Raw genomic sequence first — 26,834 nt, 5'->3', positions numbered from 1 at the left:
TTTTGCTGGAGAGAAGCTTAATGCACAGTTAAATCAAAATTTTTCTTTATGTCTACTAGATTTGCCTAAGAATGCTTTTCATACCTAAAAAGTATTAAATTTTTAAATCATATTTTCTTCTATTATGTTTATAATACTTTTTATTGTTTTGAATCTTTAAATCATCTTACATTAGTTTTGGGTTATTAAATATTTTGAGTTAAGTATAAGATTCTTTTTCAAAACAATAAGTAATTATTCCAATAGTGTTTATCAAATACTCCATTATTATTTCCTCTTTAAGTTGAAATGCCAAATTAAAACTAAATTTTATTTAAGAGTTGTTTCTAGAATTTCTGTCCTATTCCACTGATCTCTTATTGTCTTATGTCAATGCTGTGTTGTTTGACTGTTGATGTCTTAAACCATATTTTGGTATTTGCAGGCAAAGTACTCCCAATTGCTCTTTATACAAATTTTTTATTTTTGGCATTTACACTTCTAGATGAATTTGAGAATGTTAACAAGTTTATAACAAAATTTATGTGGATTTTGTTTGGGATTGCATCAGATATATAGAGAATCGTAGTCTGACAGCATTGACTCATTGCATATGATTTATATCTTGATTTTTAGAAGTTCTTATTTTAATAATCTTCAGTAAAAATTATTTGGTTTTCTCCATATAGGCTTTGCACAATTCTTGCTAGGTTTAGTTTTGGAGTTTATTTTTGTTTTCGTGAAATGCATATTGACAATGAATTTTTTTCCTGATATATTAGGCCAAAAATCAGGCTAATAGCATTTATGATGTGATTCTGTTTTTTGTACCGAATGGTTCTGTGTACATGGATACCTGTGTATACAGAAAAGCTTTGAGTGTAGCTGCTTGTTTACTTCTGTCTCCACTAGGTTGATCTCTTTTAGGGCAGGAACCATATTTTGATGACTTTGTATCTAACACCTGCATAGCACCTGGCACATTTTAGCAGCTCAAAGCACCTTTGTAAAATGAATGAATGAATGAAATAAAGGGATATTGAAGGACCTATATAGACAAGATAAATATCTCTTCCCTGAGTGCATGGAATTATGGATTTCTTTAAGTCCTTTCTGCTTTGCTGTATTTTCTGATTTTTCTCTTGTGATCATGTACTTGAAAAAAGAAAGAAAATGATTTTCACTTGGGAACCACAATGAAAGAGCACTGTAGGCTGCACTTCATTTACTACTTGTAAATTTTAAAAAGAAAAAAATGTGTGGATTATAAAAATGTCTAGGGAGGCAGGTTGTTCACCTCTCTGGATGAGGTTATCCCAGTTTTAGATGCTTAGTTTTGCCGTCTGTAAAATGGGATTCCTTCTGCCTTGCCTCTGCCTCTCACTGATCCTCCCGGGCTCTGATTGTGCTGAGCTCCAGGCTCACATATTCAGGAGGAATTAGAGGGAAGCCAGGGAAAGTAATTCTTCAGTCTCTGAGGTTGTTTTTACATTATGATGATATATAGTATATGTTGCTACAATGCCCGGGGTACATTTACAGGGATGGCAGACCACAAAGCCCTTAGGGCTGGGAGGTCCACCAGGTCAATAATATATGCAGCTGGCAAAAGAGAACATCGACCTCATTTCCTCCAGAGAATACATGACTATAACCCTGGAGTCCTGGTTTGCATGTAAATAATGAACAAAGGTACCGCTTGGCCACTTGTATCATTGAAGAGAAAGCAAAACAAGAATAAGAAAGACAAATCAGAAAAATATGAGGGCGCCACTTACAGATCTATGCAAGGAAGTATAATTCATCGGGTGAAATTTGCTTTCTCTAGAAAACACAGTGTTGGTATGTTTCTATAGTTGAGGTTAGAAATTTTTTCTTGGTATGATTGTTATCAAGTAACGGAAAAATAATAATAATCAGTTTCTCGGGAGGAAGACTGATGCATCAATTACAGCATTTGGCGATGGAGCCCATTAAACCCCAAGGTAGTGCTGAGCAGTTGCCCCACTGATGATTTGACTATACTGGTAATAACCTGGGAAGGAGGCCGAGGCTGTGTGACTTCGGTGAAGCCAGACTCTCTTTCTAAGCCTAGTTACAGGCAGCAGCCTAAGGCCTGCTTAATCTGAAAGCTCCTGGCTTGTTTTTTTAAAGCAAAGGGAATTTTCTTAAGGGCAGAGAGCCCTTGCTCTATCTCCCACACTACGACATGGCAGAGGGCTAGACCAACACCACGCACTCCATTGAGTCTCTCCCCATTCCCTGCCCCTCAAAAATTTTTTAAAACAATTTTTTAGAGCAATTTTAGGTTTGCAGATAAATTTAAGGGAAGGTACAGAGATTTCCCAATATATACCCTGCCTCTACATAGGCACAGCCTCCCCGATTATCAACATCCCCCATCAGAGTGATGCATTGTTTACAATTGATGAACCTACACTGACACATCATAATCACCATAGTACATAGTTTAACATGACAGTTCACTCTTGGTGCTGTCCATTATATGGGTATAATGACATGTATCCTTTATTAGGGTATCATACAGAGTATTTTCACTGCCCCTAAAAGTCCTGAGCTCAGCCTGTTTTCCCTCACCCTGCCCCTCAAAACCCCTGGCAACCACTGATCTTTTTATTGTTTCCATAATTTTGCCTTTTCCAGAATGTCATGTAGTAGAAAACATACATCACATCTTAGCCTTTTCAAACTGTTTTCTTTCATGCATTTAAGTTTTCTCCAAGTGTCTTCATGGCTTGATAGCTTGTTTCTTTTTAGCGTTGAATAATATTCCATTGTCTGGATCTAACACAATTTATTTATCCATTCACCTACTGAAGGACATCTTGGTTGCTTCCAAGTGTTGGCAATTATGAATAAAGCTGCTATGAACATCTATGTGCAGGTTTTTGTGTAGACATAAGTTTTCAACTCCTTTTGTGTAAATATCAAGGAACACGATTGTTGGATTGTATGGTAAGAGTATGTTTAGGTTTGTGAGAAACTGCCAAACTGTCTTCTAAAGTGGCTGTACCATTTTGCCTTCCCATCAGCAATGTATGAGAGTTCCTGTTGCTCCATATCCTCGTCAGCATTTGATGTCGTCACTGTTCTGGACTATGGCCATTTTAATAGGTGTGCAGTGGTATTTCATTGCTGTTTTACCTCCCAATTTCTTATTATAGAAAATATAAACATATATAAGAATAGATGAAACAGTATAATACCCCCTCCACATGTCCATCCCCCAACTTCAACTATTATCAATTCATGGCCAAATTTGCTTCATCTCTACCTGTAACTCCTCCTCTTTACATGCCCGTGGACTGGGGAACCAGGAGCCCTGGGGAGAAATCCAGCCCTGTGCAAGATTCCAGGGCACAGAGAGCCAGGCCTGAACCTCGACAAGTCCATGACCTTGTCAAGGCCAGGGAAAGTTGGGACACCAGGCTGCAGAAGGAAAACCTTGTGAGGTCACAAGGGCCAACTTCACATTTTGTCAAGGCAATTAAGGAGTAAAGAAAACAGATTTCAAAAGCTTGGGAGCTCCAGGAAAACAAATTTGGGGTACAGCTTGAGAAAGAATGTTGAAAACATAGACAATAATATGGAATGATACTCACCAAACTGTGATAGCTCTGGGGTGGTGGAGGCTGGGACCAGCACTAGGGGTTGTGGTCCGATGACACTTCAACCTTACTGGTAATGCTTTAATTATTTATTTCAAAGGTAAATACATTCACATTTTGCTTCCTCTAAGAAGAGCAGAAAGTTTTAAAGGAACGCATTTCCCACAGTGATGGCTGCCTTGGAATGGAAGTTCCCCGTCACTGGTGATGTGTCCAACTGAGACTGCTGGACATGGCAAGATCATGGAAGAACCACTGAGGAGCTTGCTGAAATATAGAGATCATGATTCAGCAGGTCTGGAGCAAGGCCCAGGTGATCTTATCCCCCATCTCTTGAATATGGGCTGGCCTTAGTGACTTGCTTGTGATGAATAGTATGTGGCTGAAAGTGATGCTACGTGACTTCTGAGGCTAGATTAGAAAAGGTGATACACGTCCAGCTGGCTTTCCCTTGGCATCCATCCAGCTGCCATGCTGTAAGGAATGGATAGTATCTCAGGCAGAGCTGGGCGTGGCTTAAAGGAGCCAGAGGAGAGCTCACATATACGTGTTCTGGCTGACCACTCTACTGGGGTCTCAGGTGACAGCTAACCTCAAGTCCAGAGTTGTGCATGCAGAGATTTTCAAGATGACTGCAACTGCATGAGATTCTGAGGACTGCCTCACTGACCCTGTCAACCTCCAGGACTGTGATTTATGCCGCTAAGTTTGGGTGGTTTGTTGGCAGCAAGAAAACAGCACCCTTGACTGTTAAGTAGACTCTTTAGAAGAGCTTAAAAAATTCCCAACACCCAGGCCAGATCCAAGCATTAATATTCTTTTGAGCCCCAGTGTGCAGCCAAGGTTGAGAACAGTACTGTAAACCAACCCTAAGACTTGAGCTGGGGTTAACTTCATCAAATGCCCCCATTTCCCCCACTTCCCCTTACACAGCTTCCTTTTGTCCTTGTCACTGGTTTCCATCTTCAGTTCCTGGCAGATGAAAGTGAGCCATTTAAGTGACAGAGACTTTGAAATCAGTGCTTAAGTCCTTGATGCTTGAAGTGTTTATTTTTAAAGCAACGTAGGAGAATGAATATGCAGGGGAAGCAGGGAGGCTCCCAGGAGCAGAAGTGTGAATGAGGTTGCCAGATAAAATACAGGAGGCCCAGGTAATTTGAATTTCAGATAAACGGTGAAGATTTTTAAGTATAAGTATGCTCCAAATATTACATAGCCATACTAAAAATTATATATTGTTTATCTGAAATTCAAATTTAACCATGTTTCCTATATTTTTATTTGCTAAATCTGGCAACCCTAAGTGTGAAGCCAGCCAGGTTAAGGTGTATTTGGGCCTCAATGGCACGGGGGCGGGGGTACATCTGTAGACTCCTGAGTTCCCCAACACCAGGGTAAAAGGCACTCAGGAATCCCCGAGTCACTCCCCTTGTTGGAGGAGAGTGAGGCCCCAAAGACAGTAAGTAATAAATCCAAAACAGGCAGCTCTTGATTTGCACAATATTATGTTAACTAAAGCCATGCATAGTAACCCTACTTTGCTGCAATAAACATCTGCATGCAGGTTTTCGTGATGATATAAATTTTCAGATCAGGTGGGTTATGCCTGGGAGTGCGATTGCTGGGTAGTATGGTAAGTCTATGTTAACTTTGTGCAAAATCACCAAACTGTCTTCCAAAGTGGCTGTTACCCTTTTGTACTCCCATGTAACAGAAGAGGATTCCTGTTGCTCCATATCCTAGCCAGAAATTGGCATTGTCTGTTTTCTGGATTGTAGCAGTTCTAGTAGATGTGTAGTAGTATCTCATTGTTATTTTAATTTGCATTTCCCTATGATAAATGATGTTGAGCATCTTTTTACATGCTTATTTGACATCTACATATCTTCTTCGATGAAGTGTCTATTCAAATCTTTTGCCTGTTTTTTAATTGGGTTGTTTGTTTCCTTATTGTTAAACTTTAAGAGTTCTATATTTTTCTGGATATAAGTCCTTTATCAGATACGTGATTTGAAAATATTTTCTCCCAGTCTGTGGCTTGTTTTTTGTTTTTTTCCCATTCTCTTAGCAGTATATTTTTCAGAGTAAGTGTTTTTAATTTTGATAAAGTTCAATTATCTATTTTGCCAAACCCAAGTTGATGTAGATTTTCTCTTATATTTCCTTCTAGAAGTTTCATAGTTTTGTATTTTACATTTAAGTCTGTGATCTATTTTAACTTAATTTTTGTGTAAGATATGAAGTATGGGTAGAGGTTCTTTTTTTTTGCAAATGGATGTCCAATTTTTCTAACACCATTGTTTGAAAGACTTCCTACTCCATTGCATTGTCTTTGTAAAAAATCATTTGCTAAAGAAGATGTGGCACATATATACAATGGAATATTACTCAGCCATAAAAAGAAATGAAATTGAGCTATTTGTAATGAGGTGGATAGACCTAGAGTCTGTCATACAGAGTGAAGTAAGTCAGAAAGAAAAAGACAAATACCGTATGCTAACACACATATATATGGAATTTAAGAAAAAATAATGTCATGAAGAACCTAGGGGTAAGACAGGAATAAAGACACAGACCTACTGGAGAACGGACTTGAGGATATGGGGAGGGGGAAGGGTGAGCTGTGACAGGGCAAGAGAGAGTCACGGACATATACACACTAACAAACGTAAGGTAGATAGCTAGTGGGAAACAGCCACATGGCACAGGGATATCAGCTCGGTGCTTTGTGACCGCCTGGAGGGGTGGGATAGGGAGGGTGGGAGGGAGGGAGCCGCAAGAGGGAAGAGATACGGGAACATATGTATATGTATAACTGATTCACTTTGTTATAAAGCAGAAACTAACACACCATTGTAAAGCAATTATACCCCAATAAAGATGTTAAAAAAAAAATCATTTGCTTTTTTTGTTCTCTATTGTTTCATTGATCTATGTGCATCAAGGTCCCATTCTGACAGAGAGACCCAAGCAGCCCAGCCAGTTGTGACATCCACCCCACGGTCCTTGGTGGTGGACTGTGGCAGATTTCTGATTGCAGGGGTGGTCCTTGGTGGTGGACTGTGGCAGATTTCTGATTGCAGGGGTGTAACTGACCAAAGGCTTCAGCTGCTATGTTCTGAAACCCATTGCCAAGGCCATGCTTCCCAGCTTATAACTGGGCATGGCAGGGATACTAAATCAGACCCATTAATGGGAGACGTCATAAGCCTTGATGGCCAACTTTGGCTTGAGGACTCCTCAGTGGTGTAAGTTAAGGGTCCAACTTCATTCTTTTGCATATGGAATCCAATTGTCCCAGGATAATTTGTTGAAGAGACTGTCCTTTCCCGATTGAATGATTTTGTAACCCCTGTCGAAAATCAATTTACTATAAATGGGAGGATTTATTTTTGAGCTTTTTAATTAAATTCCATTGGTCTATATGTTTATCCTTATGCTAGTCACCCAGTGTTTTGATTACTGTAGCTTTTTAGTAAGTTTTGAAATCAGCAGGTATGAGACTTTTCCCAACTTTATCTTTTTCAAGATTGTTTTGGCTATTCAGAATCTACTGCAATTCCATGTGAGTTAGGCTGGGTTTTTGTACTTCTGCAAAAAATGGCATTGAGATTTCATAAAGATTGCTTTGAATCTGTCAATTCCTTTGAGGAGCATTGTTGTGTTAATTTGCTTGGGTTGCTATAGCAAAATACAACAAGAGAAATTTATTTTCTCATAGTTCAGGAGGGTAGAAGTCCATGATCAAGGTGACAGCAAATTCAGTTTTCAGTGAGAGCTCTCCTTTTCGCTTGTAGATGTCTGCCTTCTCATTATGTCTCCCAGTGGCCTTTCCTCAGTGTATGTGTGTGGAGAGAGTGAGCTCTCTCATTTTGAAAGGACACTAATCCTATTGGATCAGGGACTCACTTTTATGACCTCATTTAACCTTAATTACCTCCATAAAGGACCTATCCCAAATACAGTACATTGAAGGTCAAGGATTCAACATACAAATTTTGGGGAAACACACATTCAGTCCACAATAGTTCTCATCTTAACAATATTAAGTCTTCCAACCCATGAAAATAGATGTCTTTCCATTTATTTGTGTTTTAATTTCTTTTGACAATGTTTTATAGTTTTCAGTGCACAATTCTTATGCCTCCTTGCTTAAATTCATTACGAAATATTTTATTCTTTTTTTATGCTAGTGTATATAAATGTAACTGATTTTTGTCAGTTGATTTTGTATTCTGCAACTTTTTTGAGTTTATTACTCTAACGTTTTTTTTTTCTTGTGGATTCTTTACAGTTTTCTACATATAGGATCATAACATCTACCAATAGAGATAATTTTACATCTTTTCCCAATTTGGCTTCATTTCATTTCCTTATCTTGTCTAATTTCTTTGATTAGAACTTCCAGTACTATGTTGAATAAAAGTGGTAAAAGCAGACATCCTTATCTTATTCCTGATCTCAGAGGAAAAACTTTCAGTCTTTCCCCCTTGAGTATGTTAGATATAGGTTTTTCATGTATGGCCTTTACAATGTTGAGGAGGTTTCTTTCTATTCCTAGTTTATTGAGTGTTTTTATCATAAAGTGATGTTGGATTTTGTCAAGTGCTTTTTTCTGCATCAATTGAGATTAGCATGCAATTTTTTCTCCTTCATTCTATTAATGTGGTGTATTATCTTCATTGATTTTCATATGGTGAACTACCTTTGTGTTCCTGGGATAAATTCCACATGATCGTGGTGTATAATCCCTTTAATATGCTCCTGAATTCAGTATTCAGTGTGTTAGTATTCATTGAGAGGTTTTGCATTTATATTAATAAGGGACATGGTCTGTAGTTTTCTTTTCTTTTGGTGTCTTTGTCTTGCTGAGCTCACAGAATGTGTTCCCTCTTCTTCAGTTTTTTGGAAGAGTTTGAGAAGAATTGGTGTTAATTCTTCTTTAAATGTTTTAAATCCATCTGGAGTTAAAGCCATCTGGATTTTTCTTTGTTGGGAGGATTTTGATTACTGATTCATTCTCCTTACTTGTTAATAGGCTTTCATAGTTTTCTATTTCTTCTTGAGTCAGTTTTGTTAGTTTTTGTTTTTCTAGGAATTTGTCCATTTCATCTAGGTTATACAATTGTTTATAGTACTCTCCTATAATCCTGTTTATTTCTGTAAAGTTGGAATTTTGTCCTACTTTTATTCTAATTTTAGTAATTGGAGTCTTCTCTCTTTTTCTTAGTTAATCTAGGACAGGTTGTCAATTTTATTCATCTTTCCAAAGAACCACCTTTGGTTTCATCGATTTTCTCTGTTGTTTTACTATTCTCTGTTTCTTGCTAGTCTAATCTTTGTTCTTTCTTCTGCTAGCTTTGGGTTTTGTTTGTTTTTCTCTTTCTAGTTCCTTAAAGTATACAGTTAGGTTATTGATGTATTAGTTTGCTAGGGCTACCATAACAAAATACCACAGACTGGGTGGCTTAAACAGCAGAAATTTATTTTCTCACAGTTCTGGAGGATGGAAGTCCAGGATCAAGGTGTGAAGGGGTTGGCTAACTCTGAGGCCTCTCTCCTTGGCTTGCAGTTGGAGGCCCTCTTGCTGACTCTTCATGTGATTATCCCTCTGTGCATGTATGCCCCTGGCTTTTCTTTGTGTCTCCAAATTTCCTCTTCTTATAAAGATACCAGCCAGACTGGATTAGGGCCCACGCTAATGGCCTCATTTTAACTTAATCACATTTAAAGCTCTATCTCCAAGCACAGTCACATTCTGAGGTACTGGGTGTTAGGACTTCCACATGGTAATTTCAGGCGGGAGATAATTCAGCCCACAGCACCATCCTTTTACTTTCAACCCTTTTGTGTCTTTCAATCTAAAGTGAGTCTCTTGTAGACAGCACATAGAACCAACTACTTAGAAGATAAATGCACTTACCCTTCTACTGGAGCCGCAGGTGGGTCGCTTCCCACAGGCACAAGAGCTAAGTGGGTTAGGTTTGAACATCTGAATGAGGGGAAATAGGGTGGGCAGCTACCAATGTCCATTACAGGGGGCGAAAGTGAGAGCAGGGAGACCAGAGAAGAAGCTACTGAAGTAGCTGAGGATACACAGATGGTGTGGTGCTAGAGCAGTCAGAGACTGCCTGTTTCAGTGGTTGGATATGTAGTGAGGAAAAGAGAGTAATTAACATTTACCATTTGCCCAAATTTTCCTCACTTCTTTCTGTGAAGCAAATGTAAAAAGGGTGTATCTGGACTGGGGAGCTGGCCAGAAGGGAAGAGAAATCTAGCAAGCAGGCACACCAGGGTGAGAACTGCAGCTACCTCCCAGCCCATTGCCATTTGCACAACGTTGAAGAACCAGGACCCATCCCACTGTTAGGTATTGGAGCAGAGATGATTGTTAGGGCAAGGCCAATTCCATTCATTAAGCATTAATTGGGTGCCTGCTGTGTACAGAGGCTGTAGGAGAAAGAGGTCACAGGAGTTTTGAAATAAGAGGAAAAGTATGGGCAACGTTATCCTTGAAAAGTCTCTTAAATAGCCCATACATAGCAATATGTTAATTAAAGCACAATACCTTTATATAAGGAAAAATTGTGTGTGCAGTAATTAACACACAAACAAAACTTAATCGCATATTTTAATTCATGAAACAGGCACAGGGAAGGGTTGACTTTGCTAAAATTAAATATGCTTACGAACCAGCACTAGTGCATGAATTAAGCTCCTACCGCCAGATGCAGCGCTCAACGACTGGGGTCATTAGGGGGACACAAGGCTAAGATAGGGCTCATCTCCGTGAACTGAGCGTCGATCTTCCCTAGAATGAAAGTTTCCAAAGGGCTACAGGTCAGCTTAGCCTCCGGATAAGACAGCAGCCGCCGCGCCGCTCCTGCGCCACGCGATCACCGGGGGCGTGACGAAGGGCGGAGGCTGCGTGCGCTTCCCAGCGTGCCGCGCTGGGCGGGGCGAGGGGCGGGGCCTACGGGGGAGGTGCGGAGGAGGAGCGGCCGCCACAGGACGCCTGGCTCGGCCCAGTCACCGGATCGGGGCTTCTTGCCTTCAACGGCCGGCCTGTTGCTCCGAGCCCGCGGCGGCGGGGGCGCCGGCGGCGGCGGGCGGCATGAGCGTGTGAGATGTGGCCGCGGGCAGCCCGGACGCGAGCAGCTGCCGCCGCGGTAGCAGAGAAGTGGGGCGCGGCCTCCTCAGCGCGGGGCGCGCAGTGCATGTGGGCGAGCACGCGGGCGCTGGGCAGCCGCCGGCCACGCCGCCTTCATAAACACTTGTTTAGGACTCGTTCGCCCCGCTGAGGCCCCGGCGCCCCTCCATGGAGGCCCCGCCCGACCCCGGGCCCCACGCCTCGGCCTCGGCTTCGGCCGCGGCGCCGCTGCGCGCCCCAGAGGTGGCGCGGCTCCGCGAGGAGCAGGAAAAGGTAACAGGCCGCGCTCCGTCCCGCGCTTCCGCCAGCGGTCTCGGGAGGCGCCCTCGCCCGGGCGCGTCCTCGGCGCCCCGTTCCCCCTCCACGGGCCTGGGGGCTGACCCCCGCTCGTCCCCGCCGACCCCGTCCTGCCCTCGGTGGGCCGCAGCCCTTTGGTCCCGGCCTAGCTCACCCCGGACCCGGAACGGGGGAGGAGCATAGCCTCCAGGCCTGGAAAGCGTGTTGGGGAAACTTTTGTCACGTGCTTTCGTTGTCTTGTCTGGAGCACTTTGACCTTCGAAGGGAGGGGAGGGTTGGGGAAAAGAGATGCGATAATCTGTTTAACTTGTGTATGAAAGTGAGTTTTTAATCTTAATGCGTACAGCAGTGCGTGGGAATATTCTCGGTGAAGGACAGGCTGTGAATGAATAGTTCAGCTTATTTTTTTTTTTTTTTAGCTTGTTACCTCATCGTTGGTAAAATGTATACTCTTTGTTGCTCTTTATCGGATTGCACTTAAAAGTTTTACTAGGTTTGTAACGCTAACGCTTCATGTGCAGTTTCAGCTTTGGTTTAGTATTTGTCATGATAGAATGCTGTTTTATTAAATTTTAACTTCAGTTATATAAATGAGTTTTAATCTACCAGTAAAGAGGGAAGAAAGTTTTGTGTTTCCTAATGGGATTGTATATGAACAAGTATACCAGTCTAAGAAATACAGTGTTATTGTTTAATCTGAGATTTTTTTCCCTTTGGATTCTGTATCATTTGTTTCTCACTATCTTTGAAATTCTTATTTTGAAAGGCAACGTTTCATTTACTTAAAATGTGTCATATTGAGAGTATCATGATTATAAAGGTTAGGAAGTTGTTTAAAAACTATAAACACTGGGAAATCCTAACTTTTTCTATTGAGCATTTCTGTATAAAAATGACTACTTACATAGGTATACAAACATACCCAGTTTAGCTAGATAAGGAACTTTTTATAGAACTTAAATCTTGGTTTGCTTGGAAATAACTTGTTAGGATGAATTGTAGGAACCTTTCCTACTTTGTTCTAGTTGTTCTAAATTATTTTGTGCGTTGGATTTCCCTTTCTGAGAGCCGTTTTTTTTTCTAATACCATATACAATGGTTGGGTTTTAAACTAGGCTTTCTTCAAGTTGGGGGTTTAAAAATTCAAGTTCGGTGCATTTAAATTGTAAGACTTTTTTTTTTTCTTTAAGAGAAGAATAAAGAAAGAAGAAAAGACAGCCCTTCATGAAACCAATTTGTTCATTTTTGGCAAAAACTATTTACATTTTTTAGTCTTTTAGAAAATGTGAAACAGACCCTCAGAAGATGGTGTTCCCATTGTCTTTCTTTCTGTAGAGGAATTAACTCTCTCCTCCTTCATAGTATGATGTTTGCATACTGCTGACTTGATATGTTTTCTCCTATTTGGCATGTTAAAAAGAGAAATCCTTGGTTTTATTCTGATGTTAGTGTGTCTGAAATACAAAGGATACGGTTTGGGGGTGCTCTGAACAGCTTTCTGGTATGGTATCCAGTTGCATTTGAAAACTGCCTTCTCAGTTACAGTCCTATGGGAACCTGGATGACAGTTTTCAGTAGACATTGAGTATAGTACCAAATTACTTTTCTGTGCTGTGTTAATGTTATTTCGGCACATAAAATAAGCGTGTGTATGTCTGTCATGGGTATGTAAAATCATTCCCAGTTCATGATAAAGTCCCTCAGGAAATGGACTAGACCGTATTTTCACGGATCTGCTTCAGTGGACAGGAGAGACCCTTGAGGCCACAAGATAAACTGGTTAGATAGCTATCCTTTAATTATAGTTCAGTATAGGAAAACTTTATCTAGTAGATAGTAAATAAATAAATAAATAAAGCAGTCAGCTTTTTGTGAGGGACTTTAGGCTTTAAAACCAACCCAGCAGCTGTAGGAGTACAGTGAACTCTAGTAAGTGGAAGTGTTGGGACATTCTTGGAAGGAAAAGGAAAAAAATGTCATAGGAGTTTTATAGTATAGCAGTTAGTATTTCTTTATATAAGTCTAATTAAATGTGTTTTAGGACTTGCCTTTCCCTACCAGGGTTCAGTGAGAGAATTAGATCCTGACGAAAATTATTTGAATGACTATTTTTTCAGTTTTCCCTAGGATGGTAGCTAGCTAGTAGGCTCTAGATGCAGAGGAGAGAAGTGAATTCTTTATATGCAATGGATACCTTAGGTTCAGGGCGTTATTTTCTCAGGGAACCTTAAGAATGGCTGCTAGGTAAAGTGGTTTAAATGTTGCTCATCAATTTTTTTCTTTTTAGTTCAGATAAGGAGTGTAACACGTTTCATCTTGGTCCCTCTCTCTGTTTTTTTCCTCGTTTATCCTTTGGAGCACTGAATAACAAGGAAAAAAAATTAGTAACCTAAGGAAAAAGACAAAGGAGGGGGGCATGAAAGATCCACAACTTAAGTAAATGACAAAATCTTTAGTAAATGGACAGGATCAAATATTTGAATATTGTTCTCATTTTTGGCATTAATGCTGACATTTTCAAAAAAAATATTTTTTGGTTAAAACTTCTGTTTATTTCTTTTTTTTTTTTAATCTAGCAAAATGACATGTACAGAAAGGTTCCCTGCAGGTTTGTTTATAATAATGAAAAAGCTAAAAATTCAACATAAGGGGGTTGGTATGAGGAGATTTTGTGCAATCATTAAAAATTGTAGAACACTATGTGGTGTGGTTAGTTATGATTATATGTATATAAATATTCACACAGTTTATATAGGAAAATGCACCACTAAATGTTTTAAAAGCACACAATTTCGGGCTTCCCTGGTGGTGCAGTGGTTGAGAATCTGCCTGCCAATGCAGGGGACACGGGTTCGAGCCCTGGCCTGGGAAGATCCCACATACCGTGGAGCAACTAGCCCCGTGAGCCATAATTACTGAACCTGCGCATCTGGAGCCTGTGCTCCGCAACAAGAGAGGCCGCGATAGTGAGAGGCCCGCACACCGCGATGAGGAGTGGCCTCCACTTGCCGCAACTGGAGAAAGCCTCGCACAGAAACGAAGAGCCAACACAGCCATAAATAAATAAATAAAAATTAAAAAAAAAAAAAAACAAAAAAAACACACAATTTCACTTTTTATTTTACCTAAAAGTGAGTGAATTGAATATTTTTTTTCAAGAAAGGCTATTGATAAAACCTAATTAATTTTAATGAAAGATGGGATGTTGTATCTTTAATTGCTAAATATTTTCTGCTCCTGACAAATTGCTCTTGGCTGGTTTGAACACCAGTTAGGCAGGTTTGTTTCTTTCCAGAGCAGATAGGTACAATTTATTCAGATATCTGTTCCCCAAGTGGTTTCCTTTTCTTTTTTCCCTGGAGATGTTGTTTATTGTTAATTCTCTATCCAAAGATACAGGGACAAGAGGGAACTTGGATCATCTTTTTTTCCCCCTCTTTTCTTTTAACTAAATCTGTTTTTGCCAATAGGAGTAAAGTATTTGGTGGAAAAAATGGAATCTACTTAGAAGCCTCTCTGGACTGATCTGTGCCGTAAAAGTTAAACCTAGGGCTGCAGTGGAGCGTCTTGGGCTGTTCTAGGGAAATTTCCTCATACTAAGATCTTGTTAAATCTGGTTCTGTCTTTGAATTGCATTATTGAAATACTGGTTTCTTGGCTAAGGTGATGTTTGTATCCGAGTTTTATATCTCCAGACACTATTATCTTTAACAGAATTATTGAGATTCTGCTATATAGTATAGTGGAAAAAGTGGTATATAGTATTGTTTTCCTAGGTTTATTTGCAGGATAATGGTAACTTTGGAGAATTCATGAGGATAATGTTATTATTTAGTTTATTATAGTTATAACTGAGTGGCTCATGTAATTTGGAATTTTGGAATAACATACTTTCTTGATATAGAACCTGGGGAATTAAATGCATTAAGAGTAAATATTTCAAATTTTTATAAAGCAGAACAGCTAATTTAACTTTAGTTTGCATATTTCTTATGATAAACTGCACATAGTTTAGGAAACTGTCAGTCGTGTACTCCATACCACAGGTATTGTTCTTCTTTCCAAGCCCAGAATCCAAGCATATAATTTTTCAGCAGATATTTATTGAGTACCTGCTACCTGCCAGATTGTACCTACTTAATGCCTTCCTCTGCTGAAGATGCAGTAGTGAACAAAATAGTCTTTGTTTTCACAGGGATCACATTCTGGTGGTAAAGATATGGAATAGGCATATTTAAAATGACAGATGGTTTGTGATAGGTAAGGAGCTGTACTAGATCATTGTTGAAGATTTTGGTTTTTATTTTTGTGAGGTGAGAAACCATTGGAATGTGTTTTGAGAATCATACTAATCTTAAATGAGAAGAATCCATTTGTCATGAATGAAGGGAGGAATGAGGGATTGCATTGTATAGAATGAATTTTTTTGTGTGCCAGGCATTGTGATAGACATTTACAAATTTGATGTTAGAGTCTTCATTAACTCTCTTTAATTTTTCAGGTGAACAGTTTAGGTTGTTTCTAGTTTTTGCCCCGAACTTTCTTATGGAGTATTTGTGTCTTCAATTTTGCTTATAATGCTTGTTTTTCAAAGTGCTTATGCCAGTTTACATTCCTATCAGCAGTGGTGAAAGTTTCAGCTATTCCACGTCCTCATCACCACTTGGTACTGTCTGTCCTTTTCATATTTGTTAGCCATTCTAATAATAACTAATGAATGAGGTTGATAACCTTTTCAAGTATTTATTGGCTATTTGCATTTTTTTTTGTAAAATAAAATGCTTTTTCTAAATTGAGTAGTTTTAAGTAGTTTATTGAAGAATGTGTATTTGACCTTTCTAATGTAGTTCTTTTATCATTTTTAAGAAAGTCAGAGTCATAAGAATATTTGCTTACAGCCAAAGATACATTTTGTAGCTAAATGGGTTTTCAGAACTCATAACTTGTGAGTTATATTTTATTTTAAAACAGTTTGTTTTGGTTGTTGTTAGTGATTATTATCATGCCAGTCATGTGCCATGAGAAGAAACAACTTTGGTTTTAGTCTTTTATTAGTAAACATTATAATACAGTATTTCAAGGGGAGAAAATCCATATTCATTGTGTTAGGCCTCTCCAGATTGGAGTATAAGACAAGAATAGTTCCAAAACACTGATGGGGAAAGGGAGAAGAAGGTGCACGGGGTCTAAGCTGTGATCATAACTGTTTGATTTTGTTCTCCTAATGTTGTCAGATTGGGTTTTAAAATCTTTTAGCTTGTATCATTCTTGCCTTCATCTCCAGATTAGTGAGTCTAGAGTCTAGATATTTTTAGTCTGCCCTAAGGCAGTTTTTCTTTCTTTCTTTTATTTTTTTTATTTTAAAGTAGCAGCTTTTTATTTTCAAAAATTGTAAAACAACAGAAAAGTTTAAAGAATAGTTTGGGTCATCAGTAGTATTTTGTCTCATTTGCCTTTTCTTTCTCTTTCTGTATTTTCTTTTCTTTTTTTCCTTGTAGAACCATTTGAAAGTAAATTGCAGATATTATCATGTCCTAATACTTAAGCACATATCATTTTGGAGCAAGGTCATTCTTCTACATAATCATATCTTTTTTTTTCACCCAAGAAATGAACATTGACACACAATAATATTATTTAGCATATTCAGATTTCCTCAGTTTTTCTAAAAGTGTTCTTTATAACATTTTTCAATCCAAGATCCAATCACAGGCTGCATTTAGCGTCTTATCTCTTTAATTTCCTTTCATCTGAAACAATCCCTCTGCATTCTTTTGTCTTTATGAAATTGGTATTTTTGAAGAGTTTACAACAGTTTACTTATAGAATGCCCACGATTTAGAGATGTCTGATGAATGTACTCGTGAAGAAACAGAATTAAATAATCATTTTTGGCAAGAATAATACATAGTTGATAATGACGTCCTATTTTATCACAGCAGGAGACATACAGTGTTACTTTATTCTATTATTGGTGTTGCTAGTTACTTGTTTAAGATAGTACCTGCGATATCTCTTCACCTTAGGTACCTGTTCCCTTGTGTAAGGAATAAGAACTTTAAAAGTACTTACTAAATACTTGAAGACATTGTAAATATCCTGTTCCCCAACATCCCTTTACCATGGATGATCCTTGCCTGAATCAAGTATTATATTGGTGTTTGCAAATTAGTAGTTTTCTAACCATCTATGTTTATAGCTGGCATTTTTCTGTAAAGAGGAGCCCTTTCCCCCCTTTTAGTATTAGTGTAGACCCTTTTTATTTGTTTTTTAATTCAGTGTGTTATAATTTTTCATTTTTCCTTTTGATGCTCAAATTGTGCTGAATTTGGCCAGTGGGAGCCCCTTCAAGCTGACTCCTGCATCCTTTTGGCATTTCTCATTATCCTTTGGTCATTACCTTTTTTTTTTTTTTGGCACAAGATGTCCAGGCTTACCTTGTAGCTTTCTTGTCTTAGTTCTGAAATTGACTATTTCTTCAAAGAGCCCTGGTTCTTTTTAATGAGAAATGCTGAGAAACCTAGATCTGGGCCTAAGTTGTGCTCATTGCCACTGGGATATTATTGCATCAAGGCCCTTTCAGTGGTACAGTGCTAAGAAATGTATTAACCTTCAGTATACCAGGAAAAATAGTCATCACCATTTACCATCTAGGTTCAAGGGATCTTTTTAATTTTTATTTTTTAAAGTAATTTTTACAAGTAATGTACAGAAGTAAGGATAAGGGATAGTGAAACCCATTTTTATTGGATATTTTAATAAGAATTTAAACACAGCAGTCTTCTTTGTATTAAGTAAAGTTTGGTGCACAAAGATCATAAGAGATTTAAGAATATTGCCACATGTCTTTTTAGAAAAATGTCCAAGTTCTTGTTGCACACTGTTACATTTGAAGTTCTTCTTGTTGAATGACTAAGTGGGTGGGAATACCCTACTTTTTTTTTTTGTTCTTAGAAGTATATTGTTCCTTTATTGATTCTTTTTTTCTCCACCTTCAAGTCAGTCCCCCTTTATTCAACATCTGTTATATTCAAATATATGTAGTTCTCTTCCTGGTTGGCATGGTCTGTTCTAGAACTTAGGGAGGTACAAACATAAACCATTTACATAATTCCTGCTTTCAAAACTCATTTCCAGTGCTTCAGGGTTTTCCTCCCTAATCTCTGTCCTCAAGAAGCCAAAAAACTTGTAGGAGTGGAAAAAAATAGAATTTAGAGATCTTTTTTTCCAGCAATCTTTATTTATTATGATAAAATATGTATAAAATAAAAATTACTATTTTAATCAGTTTTTTTTTTTTTTTTTTTTTTTTTTTTTTGCGGTACGCGGGCCTCTCACTGTTGTGGCCTCTTCCGTTGCGGAGCACAGGCTCCGGACGCACAGGCTCAGTGTCCATGGTTCATGGCCCCAGCCGCTCTGTGGCACGTGGGATCTTCCTGGACCGGAGCGTGAACCCGTGCCCTGCATCGGCAGGCGGACTCTGAACCACTGCGCCACCAGGGAAGCCCCTATTTTAATCAGTTTTAAGTGTACAGTTAAGTGAGATTAATTACATTCACTGTGATGGAACCATCACTTTTACTTGAAGGTTAGGATGGACTCACAGATGGAGAACTCTTGGCTGTCCTACCATCAGCTCTGCCTTGCTCTATAGTTATCAATTTTCCCTAGATCAAGAGTAGGCAGGTACAAGTAGTGGGCTCACAACGTTTGACCTCAACTGGTTTTTCTAAGTTATTTTGTACATATTTCAGCAGCAAAACCAAACTGGGTCTTCAGGATTTATTTCCGTTTCTTGCAAGGGAAGAGCTTTTTTTTTTTTTTGCGTTACGCGGGCCTCTCACTATTGTGGCCTCTCCTGTTGCGGAGCACAGGCTCCGGACGCGCAGGCTCAGCGGCCATGGCTCATGGGCCTAGCCTAGCCGCTCCACGGCATGTGGGATCTTCCTGGACCAGGACACGAACTCGTGTCCCCTGCATCCGCAGGCAGACTCGCAACCACTGCGCCACCAGGGAAGCCCGGGAAGAGCTTTTATACCTTTGGACATGTTTTAGTTTTTCCTCAATGAGAATTTTAACCATCTTTGGTATTATTTCTACAATAATTTGTAAAGCTATTTACTTTTAACTGCTTTTTTTGAAAACACTTTTTGGGTCAACTTTTTAATATAGCACTTATTTGTCAAAATATAGGTACATAATACTGGTAAAAATCTTTTTTTGTTTCTAATGAAACAAATTATTGAGACTCTTTTAACAGGATGGAGTGAGGGTAACTTGTATCAATTAGCTAAATTAACCAAACTCTTCAGAATATTTAGATTTAAAGATCATAGAAACTACTGGTAGTCAAACTTTTTTTTTTTTTTTTTAAGGCACAGAGCTTTCTTCATTAAAATAAAACCTTATTCAAAAACCCAATATGTAAAACAGATGAAAGCTAAATTACTCTGCGTTATTGAGGGAGAAGTTGCGTGTGTGGAGGGGCTGGGAGGGGGATGAGTATCTCTGTTCCTTGCACTCACTTTCAGTAGCCGCCAGGGAAGTGGTCCAAGGAACTAAACTAAACTTAACCAGTGTTTTAGTCCAACTTCTGATTTCACAGATGGGGAACTGAGACCTAGTGCCCAATTCTCCCCTCCCTTGAGCCCCTGGTAATCTCTAATCTACTTTCTTTCTATGTGAATTTGCCAATTCTAGATATTTCATAGATGTAGAATCATACAGTACTTGTCCTTTCGTGACTGGCTTAATGTCTTCAGGGTTCATCTGTGTTGTGGCATGTATTACAACTTTACTCCTTTTTATGGCTGAATAATATTCCATTGTATGCATATACCACATTTTGTTTATCCATTCAAATGTTGATGAATACATGGATTGTTTCCACTTTTTTACTCTTGGAATAATGTGGCTATGAACGATGGTGTACGAGTTATCTATTACAGTCCCTGTTTTCAGTTCTTCGGGATATATACCCAGGAGTGGAATTGCTGAGTCATAAGGTAATACTGTGTTTAACTTTTTGAGGAACTGCCAAACTGTTTTCCACAGCGTTGGCACAGTTTTACATTCCCACTAGCAATGTATGAGGTTTCCAATTTCTCCGCGTCCTTGTCAACACTACTTTTTTTGTTTTGGAATAGAGCTATCCTAATAGGTGTTAACGTCATTGACCTATTGTGATTTTGATTTGCATTTCTCTGATGAAAAAGGATGTTGAGCATCTTTTCATGTGTGTGTTTTTTGTTTGTTTTTGTTTTTTTGGGCTGTGCTGGGTCTTAGTTGCAGTACGTGGGATCTTCGTGGGGCATGTGGGATCTTTAGTTGTAGCATGCATACGGGATCTAGTTCCCTGACCAGGGATCGAACTCCGGACCCCTGCATTGGGAGCACAGAGCCTTACCCACTGGACCACCAGGGAAGTCCCTTTTCATGTGTTTATTGGCCATTTTTGTATTTTCTTTGGAGAAATGTCAATTTAAGTTTGTCTATTTAAGTTCTTTGCTTAATTTTAAATTGGGTCATCTTTTTGTTGTTGAGTTGTAGTTCTTTATTTATTCTAGGTATTTAAACCCTTTTCAGATGTATGATTTACAAATATTTTCTCCCATACTGTATGCTATCTTTTCACTTTAATGGTAATGTCCTTTCATGCACAAAAGTTTTTAAATTTTTAAAAAATTTTTATTTTATTTTTTGGCTGCGTTGGGTCTTCATTGCTGTGCGTGGGCTTTCTCTAGTTGTTGTGAGTGGGGGCTACTGTTTGTTGTGGTGTGTGGGCTTCTCATTGCGGTGGCTTCTCTTGTTGTGGAGCACGTGTTCTAGGCGCATAGGCTTCAGTCGTTGTGGCTCACGGGCTCTAGAGTGTAGGCTCAGTAGTTGTGGCGCACGGGCTTAGTTGCTCCGCGGCATGTGGGATCTTCCTGGACCAGGGCTTGAACCTATGTCTCCTGCATTGGCAGGCGGATTCTTAACCACTGTGCCACCAGGGAAATCCCAAGTTTTAAAATTTTGATGAAGTCCAGTTTATCTATTTTTTCCTTTTTTTGCTCCTGCTTTTGGTGCCATATGTAGGAACCCATTGCCAAATCCAAGTTCATGAAGATTTACACCTAGGTTTTCTTCTGAGAGTTTTATGGCTTTAGCTCTTATTTTTAGGTCTTTGATCAACTTTGAGTTAATTTTGTTTATTACTCATTGATTGTTGAGTTTTGAGAAATTTCACCTAGGATAATTGTCATCTGAAGACTCATAATCTAAGATTTAATTTATATTAATATTTTCACCATCATCTGTATCTAGTTGTACTATCCAAAATGGTGGCCACTAACTACATGTGGCTATTAAGTTTAAAATTCTAATTAAGTAAAATTTAAAAAAAGTAAGTTTCTCAGTCATAATAGCCACATTTCAAGTGCTCAATAGCCACATGTGGCCATTGGCTATTGCATTGGACAGTGTTGACTTTGAAGATTACTATCATCAAAGAAAGTTCTATTGGACAGTGCTGGTGAAGAGAGCTGCTATCATTTTTATTCATAGTTTAATTTGTTTAACAATTGTGAAGTGTCTTTCTCTGTCACTTTTCTTCTCCTTCCCATTATGGACAGAAAATGAAAATTTCTGAATTGTCAATTGTGTTTGAAAGCTAAAATCAGACTACAAAGATGGTGTCTTCTTCAGTCTTTCACACTTTTTTGAAAGATGATGCGGTACTTTGGTCAATGCAGTAAGAAAACTGAAGAATGATTTTTACTATTGATAGCATATTCCTTCTAGATGATTCCATGATTCCTCAATTACTTGTTATATAGTTTTCTTTAAGCATAGTTTGGGAAAATTGATGAATAATCATGAAATCATTATTAGGGTGATGAAACAAGATGCAGGAATTATATAATCAGTAGGATCCTATAATGTGTCTTAGGCTTATGAAAAGGTTCAATGTACTCATATATAATTGCAAGATAGAATGAGTTTTAGCCTTTTTTTTAAGTAAGTAAATTTTCTCTTTATTCTTTGCAGTATCTCAGAGAATAGAAGTCATGAAATATCAATCCTTTGCAAATAGTTAGAACTGTTCAAAAACAAACTAAAAACTAAAATTGGGTTCAGTGGATCCTGATACTTTGCATTCAAATCCATTACCACAAAATTCTTCTTCAACCACCCCCATCTATATTTGAATCTCCCTTTTTCTGTAATGAAACCTTGTTCTCAACAACATCTATATTTATTCGTTTCCTTTATTCCACAGTATACACAAAATAGTTTTAGAATTACTACATTGATACCACTGCCAACAGCAAACCTATGAGTGAAGTTCATGATTTCATTGCAGTTCTATTTGTTCTTGCAGAATTAACCCCCTTGGGGTATGCAGTTAGGTAATGATCTCAAAAATTACTTGAATTATTATTTTTTTTCTGTGCAGTTATATTTTGGATTTGATATACAGGTTGTATTGAATTTTAGTGTTTGCTTTTTTATCAGTTTGACTTTGAGTCTGTAAAACATTTGCATTGTTTAAAATCACAACTATATCAAAAGGTATAGTGAGGTAATTCATTCCTGTCCCTGCTCCTACCTACCTCTATCGGTAATCTTTACATTAATTTCTAGTTTATCCTTCCTGTATTTCTTGAAAAATAAATACTAAAATATGCTGTCTTATCCCCCCTCCACCTTCTTATACAAAAGGTAGCATATTATATTTGCCCCTCGATTTTCTCATTAAATGATACATCTGGGAGTCTTTGGTTCACAGAGATCTTTCTCATCATATTTTGTGGTTGAGTAGTACTCAAGTATATTATCAGGTATTCATCTGGTATCTTACTAATGGGCATTTTGGTGTTTTCAGTTTTTTGATAGTACTAATAATGTTGCAGTGAATCACTCTGTGCGTATGTTTCTCATTTGTGAAGTGACTTCAGGTGAAGTCCTCAAGGTGGTTTAGTGGTCAGAAGGTAAACTGGTTTAGCTTTATAAGCCATATATAATTACCTTTTTGAAGAATTGGTTCTAACTTTCAATTTAGTCTACAGCATTAAATAAAAAGAGGTAAGAGGACTCGATGTTCAAAAAATAGAGACCAGTGTTTTGAGTTCCTTGAATTGGCTATTTCTTGTGATCTCCACAGCCATTTTCAAGTTATCATTTTTTACTTGGAGGCTGGTCTTGGTGGTTCCACTCTTGCTCCCCTTCTACCTTTTTTCCAGAGCTGTCTCTCTTTTTCTGGCAATGTAAATCGAATTACATAATTTTGTCCCTCTATCTACTGCTTATAATCCTTTGGTGGCTTCCCATTGTACTTAAGAGTGAAATCCAGGGTCATTAAAATGTGATTTGAGACCCTTGTGTTGTTGGGCTCATCATCTCTTTCTAGGTTCATTTCATTTATTTACTCTACCTTAAGATAACGACATGTTTTGGGGGACAGTACCCTAAATGTGTTTGTTTAAAAAAACTTTCTTTCCTCCTTCCGTTCTTTCGTTTGTTCATTTGTTCTAGGAATCCTAATACAGTATAGCAAACAGTAACCCATTTAATGTATGCGTTTGGCCATTATTCCTTATCCTTTGATTTCCTGATTTTATGAACCGAGTAATATTAAAGTTATTGAAAATGAGTGCTTTTTCCCGAAGAACAAAAAGACAAAACTGAGTTACGTGTCAGGCACTGTCCTAGATACTGCAATAAACAAGGTTTCTTTTCTGCCCTCAAGGGACTTAAAATTTGTATGGAAACATGTTAACAGAAAACTTAATGCAGTGTGATAATTTCTCTCTTTCTAATTCTTTGCTTTTCAACCTACTGTAAACTAGGTGCTACCTCTGTCTTTTCATTGAAATTACTCTACCTCAAGTTTTTATTATATTTCACTTGCCAAACTCAGTGGACCATTTCGCAGATCTGGCCTTACTTGGCCTCTGTGCTTTATTTGAAACTTTTATTGTTCCCTGGTAAACTGTTGAAACTCTCTGTACCATGGGAACTTTTGTGACTCTACTTTTTTATGGCTCTATCTTTTTCCATTCCTACTTAGTCTCCTTAGGGTCTTCATCTAATGCTTAAATGTTGGTGATCCCTGTACTTTACATCACTGACAGTTGTCTCTTCTCACTCTGCATGTCCTCAAATACTCCTATATGCACTCTGCTCTCCCAGACCTGTTGCCTGTTGGGCAGCTTCATTTGGATGGCCCACAAAAGCTCAATCTCATTTACTAAAGTTAATTTATTATCTTTGTCCCTAATGTGTATGCTGTACATACTCATCCTGATTCTGGGCAACATTATTCAAACAAGAGAGTCTTTTCAGCCTCCCTGATCCATCTTTTAATTTAGTAGACCTTGTCAATTGTTTCTTTCTTTCTTTTTTACTTTAATTTTCATTTAATTTTATTTTTTGGTGGTGCTGTGTGGCTTGCAGGATCTTAGTTCCCTAAGCATTGAACCCGGGCCACCACAGTGATAGTGCTGAGTCCTAACCACTGGACCACCAGTGAATTCCCTGTCAATCCTTTCTATGTAATCCATACCTTGTATCTAAAGGTACCAATAGCTTGTCTTAATTAGGCTCTTACTCAAAAAATAATATTTCAGATTTTTCAGTTAAATGTTACTATGATTTTTGATATTGTCAGTCTTTAATTGTTAACATTCTGATGTTACCTGATTGTGTTTTTATTTTTACAGTTCTAATCTGTGAACATGTTATATCTTTATTTAGGGTCTTTAAATTTTCTCATCTGTCACTTAGTTGGAGTTTGTCTACTCATTTTACCACGTTTTCCACTTGTCACATTTTTTTTATTCCTTTGTTTCTCCTTTTGTGTTAGTAAAATATTTGTATTCTATTTTAAACTCTCAGCTTTATAGTTGTATGGTTTTTATTTTCCTTTTAGTTATTATCCTAGAGACTGCAATATCCCTTTTTTTATTACAGTCTACCTTAAATTAGTAGGAAATTATTCATAAATCTGAAATTTTGCCGCTTAGGAAATTATTCAGAAAATCTTTTGGTGGCTTAATTTCATGAATTTGTGCTATTGTCATATATTTTGCTTCTACAATTTTTTTTTTTTTTTTTTTTTTTTTTTTTTTGCGGTACGCGGGCCTCTCACCGCCGTGGCCTCTCCTGTTGCGGAGCACAGGCTCCGGACGTGCAGGCTCAGCGGCCGTGGCTCACGGGCCCAGCCGCTCCGCAGCATGTGGGACCTTCCCGGACTGGGGCACGAACCCGTGTCCCCTGCATCAGCAGGCAGACTCTCAAGCACTGTGTCACCAGGGAAGCCCTCCCTGAAAAATTTTTATATATTTCCTCCTCTGTCTGCTTTTGGACTTTACATCTTTGGTTTTTCGGCATTTGATTATGATGTGTCTAGACTTGGTTTTCCTTGTATTTAACCTGCTTTGAACATGTAGTTTATTAAATCTGTAATTTGATGACTTGTCAGTTTAGAAAATTCTTATCTAGTCTGCAGATGCTGGTTTTATGTCATTGTCTCCTCTACTTTTGGTACTCTGGATACACATATTAGACATTTTCATTGTCTCATATATCTTACTCTCTTTTCTGTATTTTCTTGCTGCCTCTTGATCTGTGTGCCATTTTGGATACCTTCTTCTGACCTGTATTCCTGTTAACTAATTCTGTTCTTATGTATCTAATCTACTGGTAAAATCCTTTTACTAAATGCTTAATCTCAGTTACAGCATTTATTCCAAGAATTTATGTTTTGATATTTCTTTAATGAATTCTAGGCCTGTTTTGACATCTTCAGTCTTCCCTCTGTTTCCATGAATATATTAATCATAAAAGTATGTCTTATAACTGCAGTATGTAAATTAAATGGAGCTCTGTTTCTGTTTATTTTTTTCTCTTGATTTCTCATCAGCTGCTCCTATTGTCATAGACTTCCTTGTAATTTTTGATTGGATGCCAGACATTGTAGTGAAAAATTGTAGACTCTTGATGATGTTACCTTCCTTCAAAGAGAGGTAAATTTTCTTTAAGCAGCCAGAGTACTAGTGGATCAACACAACTCAGTTGAGAGTTGGTTTTGGATTTTGTTAGGGCTGGTCTGTTTCAGTTTTGCTCTTATTCCTAGCATGTAGCCTTTACTTCTAAGGCATAGGTCTAATTCCATATGGAGTATGTCTTTTTCATAGATTATGTGGTCATGTATTTGTAGTTTTGTTTCTCTTCTGTTCTGTTGCATTGGATTATTTGCCTGTAGTTGCACCAGTACCACACTTTCTAACTAGGTCTTGATATAATAAAATTTCTCTAGCTTTGTTGTTCTTGAAGATTACTTTTACTTGACCTTCTGCTTTTTCATGAATATTTTAAAAATCAGCTCTGCAGTACTCACAAAATAACCTTCTAGGGTTTTGTTTGTAGTGCATTGAATCTAAAGATCAGTTTGGGGAGCATTGACATGTTTACACCAATCCATGAACATGGTATATATCTTTTTATTTAGTTCCTCTGTAACGTCCTTCAGTAGTTTAAGTATATAAATCTTGCATGTCTTTTACATTCATCTCTAGGTATTTGTTATTTTTCATTGCATTTTGTAATTTGCTGTTCATCTTTTGCTAGTATATAGACATATACTTGATTTTTGTATACTGACTGTTAAATTTACTTGAATTCCGTAATTGTTTATCTGTATATTTTGATAGTATGTTTATAGGTATAATCAGACACGTTGTCTGAATAATAGCAGTTGTCTTCTTTCCAGGTTGTTAGGCTTTAGTTTTATTTGC

General features: G+C 38.0%; 1 protein-coding gene across 1 annotated transcript in view; it reads left to right on the top strand.

Moving 5' to 3' along the window:
* Window positions 1–10,614: 10,614 nt before the first annotated feature.
* Window positions 10,615–26,834, top strand: part of URI1 (URI1 prefoldin like chaperone) — a 66,712-nt gene continuing 50,492 nt past the window's right edge. The window contains exon 1 of the mRNA XM_065898838.1: window positions 10,615–11,031. Coding sequence (XP_065754910.1) covers window positions 10,927–11,031 — 105 coding nt within the window. The 5' untranslated portion in view covers window positions 10,615–10,926. The remainder of the gene's footprint in view (window positions 11,032–26,834) is intronic.

The sequence above is a fragment of the Phocoena phocoena genome, chromosome 20, assembly GCF_963924675.1.
Source record: "Phocoena phocoena chromosome 20, mPhoPho1.1, whole genome shotgun sequence".
Classification (NCBI taxonomy): Eukaryota; Metazoa; Chordata; class Mammalia; order Artiodactyla; family Phocoenidae; genus Phocoena; species Phocoena phocoena.
Note: the sequence above shows the minus strand (reverse complement) of the source record. Positions and strands in the feature narration are given on the sequence as shown.